We start from the raw sequence: 14,427 nt of genomic DNA, 5'->3' as shown, positions 1-14,427 counted from the left end.
AATGGTACAAGATGCTTCAGTACTTCAGCTCCGAGAGATGGGCAGGGATTAATATAGTGCTGAACGCAGTAGAAACAAGATGAAAAGAGGATTTGGGGTCAAAACACAGAATGGGAGGAGAAGTTGGTGCAGAACAAACAATACGGACAATCGGAGAGGCCAAAAAAAATTCCTGTGGAGGATAGCTGTGGGCAACCCGTCCCTGGCGCACACACCACCCGAGCTGTGCGATGACAGGGCCCCAGCATGAGCTTTGAGGGCTCCTTGAGCCCACAGGCTCAGGAGCAGCAGGAGCCACTGCTCTCTGGCAGCACAAGGGAAGCTGCAAGGCGCTGCCGAAGGCTGGGTCCATCCCTCGCTCTCTGGCTGGAGCTTCGGTCCTTAGGGCATTCCCTTCTCAACTTCCTTCTTCCTCAAATAACTGCTGACAGTGAATGCAGTCCTGCAGCTAGCTGAGTGGGAGGGGAACGTGGAGGCTTCTGTCACTTTGGGTTGTCTCTTTTCATAGGGGACCTGTGGTGGAACCTCCCAGGCTGGAAAACTTCACCAGGTGGCCTGGGTCACTCCCTCAGGAGCCTTCTAACCATCACTCGACTTTATAGGGAAAAAAAAGACCATGTGTTTGACCATGGAGTATTATGAAAGTCCTAGGACAGGTCAAACCAGCCTAATCAGTAGAGATGGGTATTTACTGGTTGAAGTAAAACACACATTTATATTGCCTGTGATTTTCCTTGTGATTTCAGTGGCACTTGGCTTGGTTCTCAAAGTGCTCCTGTTAATTAGTTACCACCCATCTCCTGTACAGATACACTAGTCATGTCAGGCTTTATTATCGTCCGTAACAGCAGTTATCGTATCAGAGGCCCAAAAAAAGGGACATTTCCCTTTTCACCTTGAAAAGTTCCTTGACATGCAAATTCTTTACAATGTCCCTTGAGAAGGATTGGATTTTAAACAAATTAAACTGGGTGCCATTTAGATTATGCGGAGTTAGGAATATAAACCAGCTGAATGGCTTTGCACATGCTGCTTCCAGCATGCTTGGGGCAATATATCAGCAGAAGGCTGCCGTGTATGGATAGTCTGTTGTCAGGGAGAGAAGAACCCAGGGCTATCAGTGGTGCTGGTAGTGGCAGCCCTGCTACCCCTGTGGCTCTGCCACTGCCTCCCCCAGTACTGCCTTTGGCCCAGAGGCAGTCAGGGAAGCAGCCATGCCCTCTAGAAGAACTTTGCCACAAACTTTTTCACAGACCTCCCTTGACCTGTATGGCTCAAAACCACAAACCCTATGTTCTTTCTTTCTATTTTTTTTTCTCCTAAAGAATCTTTGCCAACTTGTTTTCTATCAAAAGAAATACAGGTTCTAACTACTGACCCAGCAGTTACCTGTGTCCTTCTGTACAGTGTGTACAGTACTCCTCCACCCCAGGAGTGCTGTTTTTACTGGGCCCTGCCTTGCCGTGTGCTGGCTCAAACTCTCCTCATCAGGCTCTGTGACAATTAGCCATGCATGGGCCTATGTCCTTAGGCTTGCTGCCAGATCATTCCCTTCAGCTGAACTGAGAAGAACAGAGGAAGAAAACAGCAACAGTCATAAACCATCAATGACAGAACACTGGGCAGTTCCTTCTTCCTGATGCCACCTTTCTTCCAGGAACATGTCTACCACTTGTGGACGGTAAGTGCTCCAGTCACAGCCGATGTGCTGCGTATGGTTGCGTGGTCTCAGCTTCTATTGCTAGCAGTCCACCAAGAGGGCCATACTTAAGGTAGGCAAGCCTTTTTTTTCCAGTCTAACCTGGTTCTGAGGCTCCCCCACCAGCTCCTTTTTGAGGCAGCTCCCTTGTTGAGCTGCTGTGTTGAGTCACACCTAGTTAAGCCGTGCTGCTCCAGAGCCGAACGGACAGGGGTTTATCTGTCATACACTGCTGTTTGTTTGCGTGGCTGCTGGCAGCTGGCATAGTGGCTGCTGAATGTCCTGTAGTGGGGCTTGTGGAGCCTCATGCCATAATCTGCTTGGACAGTACCCAGACCCCTTTTCCCACTGATGGATAAATAATGAGATGGTGCTAGGGCAGCAAGTCCGCCCAGTGGCATTTGCTCTGAAGGGTAAGAAAGTGAAAAAAACATAGATTTGTGTTTATAACTGCTCTCATGTCTCTTCCCAAGTGTTTTCCTTTCTAGACTAAACAAACCAACTCTCTACTTGGAAGGTCGTAGTCTTTAAGGGCTTTGTTTTTAGTGCTATACTCTGAAATCTCTGCAGTTTGTTTACATCTGTATTTAAGTGAAGAGCTCGACAGCTGATAACTGCTGTGTACTTTACCACCACTGACAGCTGTATGTTTTCTGTGTTTTACCGTAAATTGATATATTCTTTTATTGATATCTTCTTTTGATATATTTAAAAATGCCATTTTGCATTATATTTTACACTGTTGATTCTCTTCCTACAGTTTTGCTGCCCCACCAGGTATTTACCCACTTTGCATGCTGGTGGGCCATTTGCTTTTTGATACCACATTGTCCTTTATTGTATTTGCTTTTTTATTTCATTTCTACCCATTTCTCTAAATTGTCCTGTTCATTCAAAGCGTAATTCAGTCCTTCAAAATACTTGTGCTCCACACGTTTTTTCTGGTTAAGCTAATGTCACCATCTTTGAATGAAGCAAGCTCAAGAGAAGAACATTTAGGCAAAATTATGTTAACTTTTGGTTTTGATTGTTCCAGAACACCAGGAGGTAAGAGCTTCCTTTTTCTCTATTTTCATTTCATTTCTCTTACGTTCTCCTTATTCTACTTGAACATGGGTCCATGAGCTGATAGGAGAAGTGCGAAAGACCACAAGGCATACTAAAACTATTCAGAGTTACGATTGCCAAAGTTTCGTATCAGTAGATAAGCTTGTCAGTACATTTTATAGCACTGTCATTGGTTTATTGCCCTTGATATGTGATGTGTCACCCTTGCTATTTCACTGCTATTTAGTGTCAGATGACTCATTGCTTTCAGTCATATGCGAGGAAAAATGAAACAATGCATACAGTAAACACACTGCATGTGCATGCTACCTTGGGTGCCATAGGAATGGAAGAAAATTGAGGAAGAACTTCCTGGAATCTGGAAAGGGAAAACAACAAAATCACTTGGAAATCTACCAGCAGGGATGATTTTCTTGAGAAAAGCCCATGCCCAGTTTGTAGTCAGCTCTTGTGCAATGCCTTGAGGGATTCCTCAGTGATTACATACACTATTTGAGAGAAATAAATACAATTGTGAAAAGCGTCTTCTCTGACTATGTTGGTCTCTTATCTGGAAAATGAAGTCAGACTAATTGCCTCATTGTATCTATCTTGTTGTCCTTAATATAAATTAACTCCCTAGCAAAACACTAACTGTGCAAACATTTTAGATTGAAATGTAACTTACATATTGTCATATTAAGACAAATAAAATTATCTTAAAAATAGGAGTGTTTATATCTTGCATTTTTGTTTGTTCAATGGACAAAACTTTCTATTGCAAGAATTTAAAATCTCCTTTCTGCTCTTTCTCTGAATTGATCCTTTATCTTGTTTCAATGATTGAAAGCATGTACAAAGCATGCACACGAGCTGGGCTCTTGCAGTAAGTTTCTAGTCAAAGACGGACTACATAATTTTGACCAAGCCAAGGTTTTGACTAGTTGGTCACTCAATGGCTTTTTTTTTTTTTTTTTTTTTTTTTTTTTTCCTTTTCTGCACTACTCAGATACCTTTGATTGAAAAAGTTAAAAATTAAACACATTTTATGTGGTTGAGCATGGATTTATAGCAAATGTTGTACTGGTTCAGACCGGTATAGTGTCACAACCAGTGGCCAGAAACATAAGCAAGATGTAAGAGCACAGCACGTGTATATGACACTCCTCTTTGATACTTGCCCATCCTGTACCCCCAGGTCATTACTGGTTCAGAGGATTTCCTGAGCATGTTGTGGTTTCTCTATTCAGTAACCAATGATGGATTTTTCTTCCAAGTACTTGTTCAGTCTCCTTTTGCATCAAGGAAAACATTTCACATGTGCAACATCCTTTAGCAAGGCCTGCAATGGATCAACTATCTAGTACTGTGTTACCAATTAGCAACTTCTGTCTGTTTTGAAGCAGGCTCCTTCTGTGCTACATTTCCTCAGAGCTTGGAAACACCGATTTGCATCGCTATCTGTCCTCAGACTTTGTGAAATATTCCATCCTGAGAGGCTACGCACTGGCCAAGCAGTGAGGTGTACACTGACACTGTGGGTGAGTAACACTTCTGTGTTGGGTTTGCAGGTAAGGAAAAGCGGGAGTGCACATTGGTCCGTGGTCCCGTTTCATTCCCTGCACTATGACCTGTTCCAACAACCACGCCGTGCCAATGGATCAGCCTGGGAAGATCTCTTGGTTTGTGTTTGCAGACACTGCTATTTTCAACGTGTTGGTAGGTGTGATGTGCTAAGTATCCAAGCAAAATAAAAATCAGTGCTTGCATTAGAATCTAGGTATTTAGTAAAATAACTTGGTCTATGATTTCTTGTAAAGCCCACGTGGCTTGAAAAGTCTAACATCAGAGTCGTTTGTTGACATTTTTATTGAAGCATGGATCTTTAGCTTGGTTCACCATAAAGTGAAGCATTTTATTTATGATAATAGACAGTTTAGGGCTATAGGGGCATTATAACGTTGCTGGTGTAGATACAACTTTATCAGAAGATACAAACATGACCCGCAAGAGAAACAAACACCAAAGAGAACACAATGAAACGTTCACTGTTTACAAACCACTTCATTACTACAGACACCAAATGGCAGTTACTGTAAGTAAATCAGTTGCAGAGAACTGACTACATTTAGACAAGGAAATGGGGACTTCTGTTTGGGGCTTCATCCACAACTGCTCAGTAGAAAAAAGTTTAATGTCAAGCATTCTTTTTTTTTTTTTTTTTAATATCCACAAAACAATGCTATCCAACAGACATATCAAAGAATAAGACTTAGAGATACCAACGCCTTTACAACTACTTTTGCAATTATCTTCTTGATTAGGTACTTTGATTTCTTTTTTAATACATTTTGTCAGAAGGTAAATAGCCCAAAAATCAGCAGCAAAAATATTACAACAACAAAACAAGTAAATACAGTGCCAATGTGTCATGTTGTAGAAGAGAATACAAAGAGGACAAACAATGATAACTTAATCATATAAAATGACACAGAGCTGAAATACAGTGCACTTAAATACCTATGTGACAAAGAATGTTAAATTCTGTACTTAGTATGTACGTTTTTTAAACATAAAATCTGAAAAGTCTTTGTGCTTAAACTTTTTTTTTTTTCCCGTTAAACAGAATTAGTTGCTTACTTCCAATACTGCCACTGTAAACTGATATTACAACAGATCACAATTTTCACAGACACATCAACATTAAAACATTTACCTATGAGAAAATAAGTCACTTCTCATTAGTTCACAGTGCGAAAAAGTGGTGTACACTCTGCCTTGAGAAAGGCTTTCAGTTATTCATCAAGCCAGTTGCAGAAAAGTCCTGAAACCAGATGCAGTGCTAGATTTAAAGAATGGAAAGCAACACATCACATGTTGGGAGGAAAAAATAAATTTCTCGTTTCTTCATGGATATCGTCTAAGTGACCTTCGTCTTCTGTTGTAGAAATGCCTGAGCCCATGTTGCCGTGAAAAATTCATCATGTAATTTTGTTTGCGAGTGCTGTTAAAATCGAAGGGGTTGGGGGAGGAAGAGGAGAACGTTATTTTTTTATAGGTACTTAAATTTCTTCTGGAGCAGTGAGCTAGTGGGACAGATTCTTCTTATTCCTTGCATAAACTTTCAAGCCACGTAAAGCAGTGCAAAGCAGACCCATTGTACAACAAGGAAAAAGGCAATTGAGAATCTGTCCCACTTTGCTTTTATTTACAGTTCATTATCTTAGGGAAAGGTTAAGAGCTTCCAGCTAATTACAGCCTGTGATGCCTAGGGCCAGATTCACTTAAGCTATATGCACTTGGTACCCTCTCAATGTGGGGCATTTCTCCTTTGTGGCTTTATATGCCAGCCACCTTCCATCTCAGAACATTAACTGCTTTATTTTGAGGACAGAGGAAAAGCTTTACCCTGCTTTATTATCTTCTACTTTTACTACAGAGGAAATGAAGTATAACACTTCTATGCAGAGTTAACATTTCCCTTTCCTACACTCCCCATCCTATATTAAAGATAGATCTGGGAAGAAAGCATCATTGCCTCCGGGAGGAGACCGGGCAGCCTGGCTGCATCCTGACTGAAGGAGGGACACTTGTTCAGACCCACGTGGAGTAAAAAGACCCATCCCACCTCATTCAGGTGTCTACTTCTGTTGAGGGAAGAATGGACCATGAGAGGGCAGCAGTGGACAATGTGCTTGGGGCTGTGAGAGACAGCCACTGTGGCACGCTGCAGGCCCAGGGTATGGGAAAGACCTTTCCATCAGGTAACTACTTTTAAAAACAAAATAGTTTCAGATACTGCGGCCAGACAAGGTTAGAGAGTCACCTGAGAGTCACCCCTCTGTCCCCATGGAAAACATGCACACAAGACATATGCAGCCAGAGGATGCGGTTTGTCTCGGGGAATGGGGCACAGCATTAACCATGCAGACACCAAGGACAACTCCAACAGAGTAAAGGAACTTCAGCCACAAAAAAAGCACTGTTCACTATGTGGCCAAATTTTCTTTTGGTTTCCAAGGGAAAGAACAGTGAAATCTCAGTGAATCTGCGCAGTCTCAGGCTAATTTCTGATTCTCTTTCCCAATCCTCCCTACCCACTTAGGAGCCTGTGCTTTCTCATTTCACTTTGCAGTGGGAGAAGGATGCCAGGCCTATCTATCCTGATCCAAGGGACTGAATGTTACCAGAAGCCTCCAAACCAAGGAGTCCATCAGATTTTAAAGGTGATACATGAAATAAAGGCCTGCAGCAGATACTGCAGTCAACAAATCTCCAATTTGTGGGTGCAAGGTAGGTCATCATTTGTGAGTTTTCCTTATGAGTAAAAAGTAAATACCCAGCCTGTGATCAGTTATACTTTCCTCTCTAGTGCATAAGCATATTTTTAGTGAATATGGCCCCTAGGAAAAAGAAATAATTGCATGCTTTGCAAATAACTATGATCCTCCAGAGGCAAAGATAGCTTTGGCTTTTGTACGATAACTTCATCTAAAAAATACATGTAACAAAATTTTCAATAGCTCACTTAGATTGTGATTAACTACATTGAATAAAAGCAGTTGTGTCAAAACCTAGAACATAAACCCCCAAGAAATTCCAAGTTGGTTCCCAACTAGTTTGGAAATTTCTTTATCCAATTTTACAGAAAAACAAATCTTCCTCTTTTTTTTTTTTTTTTTTTTTTTTTTTTTTTTTTTTTTCCACTGGAATGTACACACAAGAATGAAACAAAATCCAGCTCCTGGTGACAATGAATGTGTTCAGCACAACTTTCTGCACTCTCACAGTAAGTCAGCGCTCTAGAGTGTTTGGCAGTTAGTTTGACTTGTCCTTGATTTTCACACAACTTTTTAAATTGAAACGTTCTGTGTTAATTAATAATTGTGTGAGAGACTGCTAGTGGTGAGTTTGTATGGTTTTAATGCCACTTGGTAGCTCAAGTGCAAAGAAGCATTAAAGACCAATCTTCATTCTGATCACATACTCTGTGGAGCATCTCCCTCAATGTGATGCTGAACATCTCATCAAGGAATGGAGGAGGAAAACTGCAGCCCTGAGCTCTCTGCTGAAAGTGGCTGCCATTGATCGTGAGGCTTGAAGGAGATCTTAATCTTGCATTCTCTGTAATCCCCAGTTGCTGGAGCCGTTGCTTGAGAAGCAAAAACTTCCTCAAACCAACCTCAAGTGGCCTTGCTCTGGGTACATGGAACCAAACAGAACCTGGTAAGGTGTTTGGCTGAAATATTTGCTGTTTCTGGACCTGGTTAAATTTTGGATTGAACTTGAATGTGAGATCCAAGTCAAGACTTAGTCAAGTTTAGTCAAGACTTAGGCAGCCAGAGCACACTGAGCTGCTGTTCTTGGTCCCAGGGTCATTATGTACCCCCTGACTCCCTGCTGCCTTTGCTCTGCTCATGGTCAGCAGCAGCTCAGCAGAGTTTTTCACTGGTTTGGATGCTGCTAGGTAGGCCTAGCCTGTATTTCACTTTCATTTTGTATTTGGCCTTAGTGTTATGATAATAATGTTTAAAACAATGAATAATCAGGAAAAAAAAAAAAAAGGAAATGAAATAAATAATAAAAGGAACAAAGAAAGGGTTACCTAAAATACAGAAGTGATTTACAATTTTTTTAATGTATATTCAGTCTGTTTTGTTATTTTAGATGTTCAAGATGTTACAAACACATGTATTTCTTGTCTTACACTGAACACTGCGGTGTGTGAAAAATCAGAGCGATGTAAATTGCGAAGAACTAAATGCTTATCTTATTTCCATGTACTGGCTTTGTTCAAACTCGTTCTTGCTGAAATCTGAGGTAGGCTTCCCAACTACTGGGTTAGATGCCACACAAAAACTTCATGCCTATTATAGACAAAGGCATGTTTTTCACTCTTGTTATAGGTAAATTGATACAAAGTACAGTATTGTATTGCCTTGCATTGTTTATCATGTATAGTTTGATATTCACAAAATGAGAATAAGTTTATATTTATTTCTCTGAATTAATTTTATATACTGGTAGGAGAACAGCACTGGATAATAGAGACCAGCAGTGCTTTGTAAGATCACAATAAGAATTACATAATAAAGTTTGTGGCAGAATTATGCATTTTTTGCATGTGGTGGATTTAAGAATGTTTTCAATATTATTATTAATAAACTTTATTTGTATTTTTACAGACTGATAAAGGCTTCAACATACGTTACTGTTATTTTCTATTTTGGAGCACCCAAAATATGTAAGGCAGCATCAAGCTGTATTAGGAATAAGCCCCCCTTTCATAGTGGAGGGTGTGGAGGGGAAATGTTGCTTGGCTATCAGTGGCAACTCAGAGGCTGCTTTGCAAGTCTGTAATGGCCACTGAGCCTTCTTCCTTTTCTGTGCATTCACTGAACCATCAGATGAAAAGAGCAGATCCAAAATAATTATCTGTGTATTGCTGATGAAGCAAACAGCAACAAAAGCAAATACTAGGAGCAATTACTGCATAATCTGTTCTACAGTTTTGGGTGCATTAATGGTAAAAAATAAATAGAAGATAATACTGCTCCAGTTTGCAGAGGAAATCCTAAGTAACTTTCAAGTGGAGTCACTGGAGTTATACCAATTAGATGAAAACAATATGCAGTTGATGTAGGAAAACAAAATTCTGTTTAGGGCATGCTCAATAAATATGTACAATAATGCGGTTTATGAGAAGAAGTCACTTAAGTAGACCACCTGGGTCTTTAGTAGACCGTTCTGACTATTGTATGTTTCCAAAAGCATAGTCTGAAGTAAAAGCTGCAATTTAAAATTGGTGAAAAAGAACATAACCAAACAGAATACAAATATACAGTAAGAAAGCAAAATATCTAATGTCACTTATTTTCATGTTTTTATTTCTGATTGATGGGAACATTAGGAACCAAATAGAAACAAAAATATTTAGATAACCAAACCAAACATGAACAAAGCCTTAGAAAACAACAAAGGCATGCTTCTCAGGACTAGGCTTTGGGTAAATTTTGTGGCTGAATTACAAATGCTTTGTAGGGGGGTTATGAGAAAAGCGATGTGCTCTGACTGAAGTTCTCATGGCTTATATTGACGACAAACATTCTTTGGCTCCAGTGAGATGCCCACAGCTGAACCCACAGCTCAGTCACAGTGTTGACTAGCAGTATCTAATTGGGGCAGCACAAACTAGTATAGTTACGAGAAACAAGAACTACCTGGTTAACTCTTGCTGTGCATCCAAGAGGCATGCATGTCTATGCCATCATACATATTCACTGACATGTTCTACCTGGCTGTGGCTTCAGCTCTGCAGCCATTAATTACAGAAAAATTGGGAACTCCCGTATATAGCTAAGAGATTGCCCAAGCAGTGCCCTGGGTGCCCTCCGTTCCCAGGACTTATTGCATTGAAGAAATGCTTCTGGCTGCAGCCTTAGTTAAATTCCTGCTGTAGTACAGGGGTGAGATGCTGAACACCTTCTGTTAAACTTCCCCTGATACTCCCTGGGACAGAGCTGCAGGACCAGGGCCCTGTAAAGCTCCCTGGCACACCTCCGAGAGTTCAAAGGATTTTCCACCAACCTATCACTGACAAAACTTTGTGAAAGTTGTGAAAGTACTGCAGCAACATATATTTGATATTGATTCAGGGAAAGTACTTACCTTATTCTAGTGTAAAACCAATGACAGCAAATAATGAAATACAACACAAGTTAGAAAATGCCTTTCAATGCATGCAGCACTGTGATTAGTCATAAAACCCTGATGAGGTTTAGAGGCAATATACGACTTTTCATCTCTTTTGAAAATAAAAATTGAACAAATTATTTCCTGATATTTCAAATCAATGCTTATATTTTTTTTTTATAAAATTCAGCATGCACTTTTCATAAACATAATAAACATGTCATAAAAGCACAGATTGCATCATATTAAATTTGGCATAAATGTTGTGAATATTCAGATAACTACCTAATGTTTGCACTATTTCTGTTCTTTATTATAACTATGTTTAAATTTTAAATGAATTTTTCAAATCATTGCTTTTTAGCAAAAAATAAAGCAGATAAAATGTTTTTTCCACATAAAAACTCTTTGCTAGAGCTAGGATATATAATTTATATTTTAATGTTGCAAGATACAGATGAACATTCTTTGCACCAAATGCAACCTAAGTTCCTCACTAAATCATTTGTGCCAAAAATGTGAGAATATCTTAACAATGAAGAGCATGGAGTGATGGCTATGGAGAGATTTGTTCTGTTTTCCAACAATTAACCATAAAAAAATGGGTGGGGGTAATACGACTTGCATTCCTGGTACAACTCAAATTCCCATGGATCACGTTATTAATTTTTGGGTGCAAAGAAAGCAACATCAGACCATTAGTATTCAGTTTATCATTGTCCTTTAGTTCTCAGTACTTTCTATCAGAATTCAGATTTGGGAGGTCAGTGAGGGCTTGCCCTATACACAAAGAAATGGCAGTTCCAGGTGCACATGCAGAAAAGTGCGTGTGAGTAGCAGGCTGTGAGCTCTACTTAGAGGGAGGAACGATGTACAGATGAAATGCAGAGTTGGACATAGGCTGTTCTTAGGGCAGGAATATAGAGGCATTCAAAAAAGCGCTCTTTTTAAAGTCTGGATAAATAGATATATATCTTTTAATCCTAAGAAGAGCCACAGTCATGGAACAAGTGAGAGTTGTGCCCAAAGCTTTCTTTACAAATGGAGAGAAAAATTGTGGCACTAAAAGGGCACTAGCCTTAAAGTTACTGGACATCTCGATAATTACTATCCTCTCCCCATCCCATGACAGACATCAACCGTTGTTAAAAGAAGTTGGCAAGTGGTTAGTTGGCAAGACCAATTTAATGCATACCATATTCAAAGCAGGTTCTGCATTTCACCTGCTGGAAAGAGGGGCTCAAGCTGAGCACCACTTGCAGCTGCAGTACAGTGTTAACAACACTGCCTTTTAATGAGAGATTCAACTATTTCATTAAAAAGTGAGGTGATTCTAAGGAACATGCAAAAGTACCCATTTGGCCTTTCTTATTTCCATCATGTATTTTACATGCACAGGTTATCTGTAGGTTAATTTTTTTGCTCCAGCAAAAAGGAAGACAAAGAATTTGCATCCTGAAAACGTCTGCTGGTAAGAGGATGATGTCCCTTGACTCAGTCAATTAGACTGAGCAGTGTTGTGACCTTGGCTATGTATCACTGTAGGCTTTATCTGTGCTATGACTCAGCAGCTGGGCTCATGACAGAATTAATTTCAAATCCTTGGATTGCTAGGAAGAGTTGAGCCACGAGAACAGGTATTCACGTATTTTCCCTGGGGCGGACAGTCTCTGGGGAGGAATGTAATGGGTAGCAGAGACATTCCCCACATGGGGTGGGGACTAAACTCATGAAAAGCCTTGGCTGTGCTACACCCCTGCAGGCAGGTGCTTTCCTTGCTTGCTTTTCTGTTCTGGCCCATATTCTGCTCAAGGAGAGCACTGCTGACTTGTCCTTGGGCTGAGGAGAGGCTGGCAGAGCACCTGGGTGTGGAGCTCTGCCCACCTCTGGGTCTGCAGACAGCCAAGCCAACAGGTAGCACCTAGAGGATACAGGAAAACATTTGTGTTTCCTCCCTACCCTGTGGGCTGACAGGATGAGATGTATGGAAAACCAGGAACTTCTCTGCACCCAAAACCACACCTCCTGGCATAGGATGGCTGTTGTTATAACGCCACACAGGTTAGAGGCTTTCCTGCTGCAGTGATGTGGGTACACAGAGCAGGAAAAAGTATGAAAACCTAGGAGATCATTAGCAAGCTTTTAACAAGACCAGAAAGGATAATGTGGATGGTGGCCAGAGGGGTGTACGTCTATGATCATTAGCTGGAGTCTCTTTCAGGTGAAAGAGTGGCAGGGTTACAAGAGTACAGAGTGCAGGCTGTGTTAGACACAGACCATCAACAGCTCCTAGAGCCAGGGATGTTCATGGCCTTTTGAGACAAGGTCAGAGAGCCAGCAGGGATTATTTCCAACCTGAGAGTCACAGAGGTTTCCTAAGGTTTCTAAGCTTTGGAAGAATAAGCCAGGCAAAACCTACTGACTCCCTATAAAATTAATGGAAAGTGGTAATTACATCATCCTACAGAGTGATTTCATTTCAGGCCATGACTCTCTGCTCTTTCTCTGGGAACATGGGTGGATGGAGAAGAGCACCCAAGGGACACTGCCTCCTTGCCTCTTAGGAGAGAGCTGACCTGGTGAGTTGGCTTACTTGCTCTAGGGACAGGCAGGATTTCTGTGCCTGGCACCTTCATTTCTAAACCTTTTTTTTCCCTCAGTTTAAATTTTATGGGGATTTCCAGTAGGTGAAAGAAAATTTACAGTGGGTGAAAGAAAAAAAGATCAGACAAGGAAGAAAAACGTCCAGAAAATACACGACTTCTGACACATTGGTCCTACTCACAGGACCTTTACTTTGCATTTTAGATACCTTCAGGCATCTGAAGGGCTCTGCTGCTGGAAGAGGCAGGCAGACAGGCAGTGTGGTCTGGGAGCTCAGGCTGCCTCTGTCTGCTACAGGGTGCTGAGCCTCTCCGCAGTTACACACTGGCCTTTCTAAGATGGTTCTTCTTCCTTGCCCAACTTCTTTGTCTTTCAACCATTGAAAATCCCAGGAAACTCAGAGATTAAGGCTCACACTGGTCATTGGAAAATGTAAGAATATTAAGAATTAAGTGTAAGTCCTATCCCTAGTATTCATAGTGCGGCTTAACACCTTGGTAGCTCCGGTGTGTGCAGGATGGCCTAGGGTTAGTGCTAACAGACACTGACCCAGGCTCCCTTCTGCATGCCTGGAAGCACTCCATGGCAATGACACAGCATCTTCATCATTTTACAGGTGAAGAAGCTGAAGTGCTGAGGGGTAAAGTGACCAGTGTGAAGTGGCAGAGCTGAAGGAAAACCCAGGCCTCCTGAGGGAGCATCTATGTACAAAACAGAAGAGAAAGAAGGAGGCACTGCTTGCCCACTTGCCCATCTGGTTCCTTCCCTTGGCAAGGTGTGATTGCTTGCTACAGCATTTCTATTGCTTTTTCCATTCTAGTATAAAATACCTTTTGTGATTGAATTGTTACTGCTTGACTTGTCTGTTTAGACTATGACTTGGCAAATCTCATTGTCCAAGAAGTTCTTCAGAATTCAGCCTAAGAACCCCTTTTTAAAAACTTATCCTTATTCCTATTTGGATTGATGGGTAATAGTATGCTCTATTTTTTTTCCCATCTGTTTCTTTTTTCCTTTTTTTTTTTTTTTTTTATTTTTAATTGAAAGGCAGAAAGAAATGTGAATATTTTGTAACTGGCAGTTCCCTTTTCCATGGTTTTCTAAACACTTCCTGCAGGTTTATGCTCTTTCACATCTTTTTGATGCAGCATCATACAGCCACTGATGAACTAAGCCAGGAATCCCATCCATCCCTCTGTTCCTTCAAGCTTTAAGCTTAATGTTATGGAAGCAGAGCCCAGCAAGGTGTGTGAAAGCAGCAGAGCGTGTACAGTTACTCATTGTTGGGACCAGTTTGGCTTGGGGTTGATATGAGTGCCATGCAAGCTGGTGCTGCTTGGTGGAAGGAAGAACAGGGCTAACTAGCAATCAGATAATCCACTTTG

General features: G+C 41.0%; 1 protein-coding gene and 1 long non-coding RNA gene across 4 annotated transcripts in view; one reads left to right on the top strand and one right to left on the bottom strand.

The window, feature by feature from the left end:
- The first annotated feature begins 1,419 nt into the window (after window positions 1-1,419).
- LOC137849821 (uncharacterized) lies at window positions 1,420-13,967 on the top strand. Its single transcript, XR_011092086.1, has 7 exons — window positions 1,420-1,772; window positions 4,318-4,465; window positions 6,882-7,039; window positions 7,471-7,535; window positions 7,884-7,972; window positions 12,922-13,017; window positions 13,659-13,967. It is a non-coding gene; the product is annotated as an uncharacterized lncRNA (long non-coding RNA).
- The window catches only part of RELN (reelin), a 285,956-nt gene continuing 276,126 nt past the window's right edge, over window positions 4,598-14,427 (bottom strand). For 2 of the 3 annotated variants that reach the window (XM_068669846.1, XM_068669847.1), the window contains one exon: window positions 4,598-5,750. In XM_068669846.1, coding sequence (XP_068525947.1) covers window positions 5,654-5,750 — 97 coding nt within the window. In that variant the 3' untranslated portion in view covers window positions 4,598-5,653. Of the gene's footprint in view, window positions 5,751-10,414; window positions 10,551-14,427 lie in introns of all 3 variants that reach the window. The other variant, XM_068669849.1, reaches the window with a different exon arrangement.

The sequence above is a fragment of the Anas acuta genome, chromosome 1, assembly GCF_963932015.1.
Source record: "Anas acuta chromosome 1, bAnaAcu1.1, whole genome shotgun sequence".
Lineage (NCBI taxonomy): Eukaryota > Metazoa > Chordata > Aves > Anseriformes > Anatidae > Anas > Anas acuta.
The sequence above is the reverse complement of the archived record's forward strand: the minus strand, read 5'-3'. Positions and strand labels throughout refer to the sequence as shown.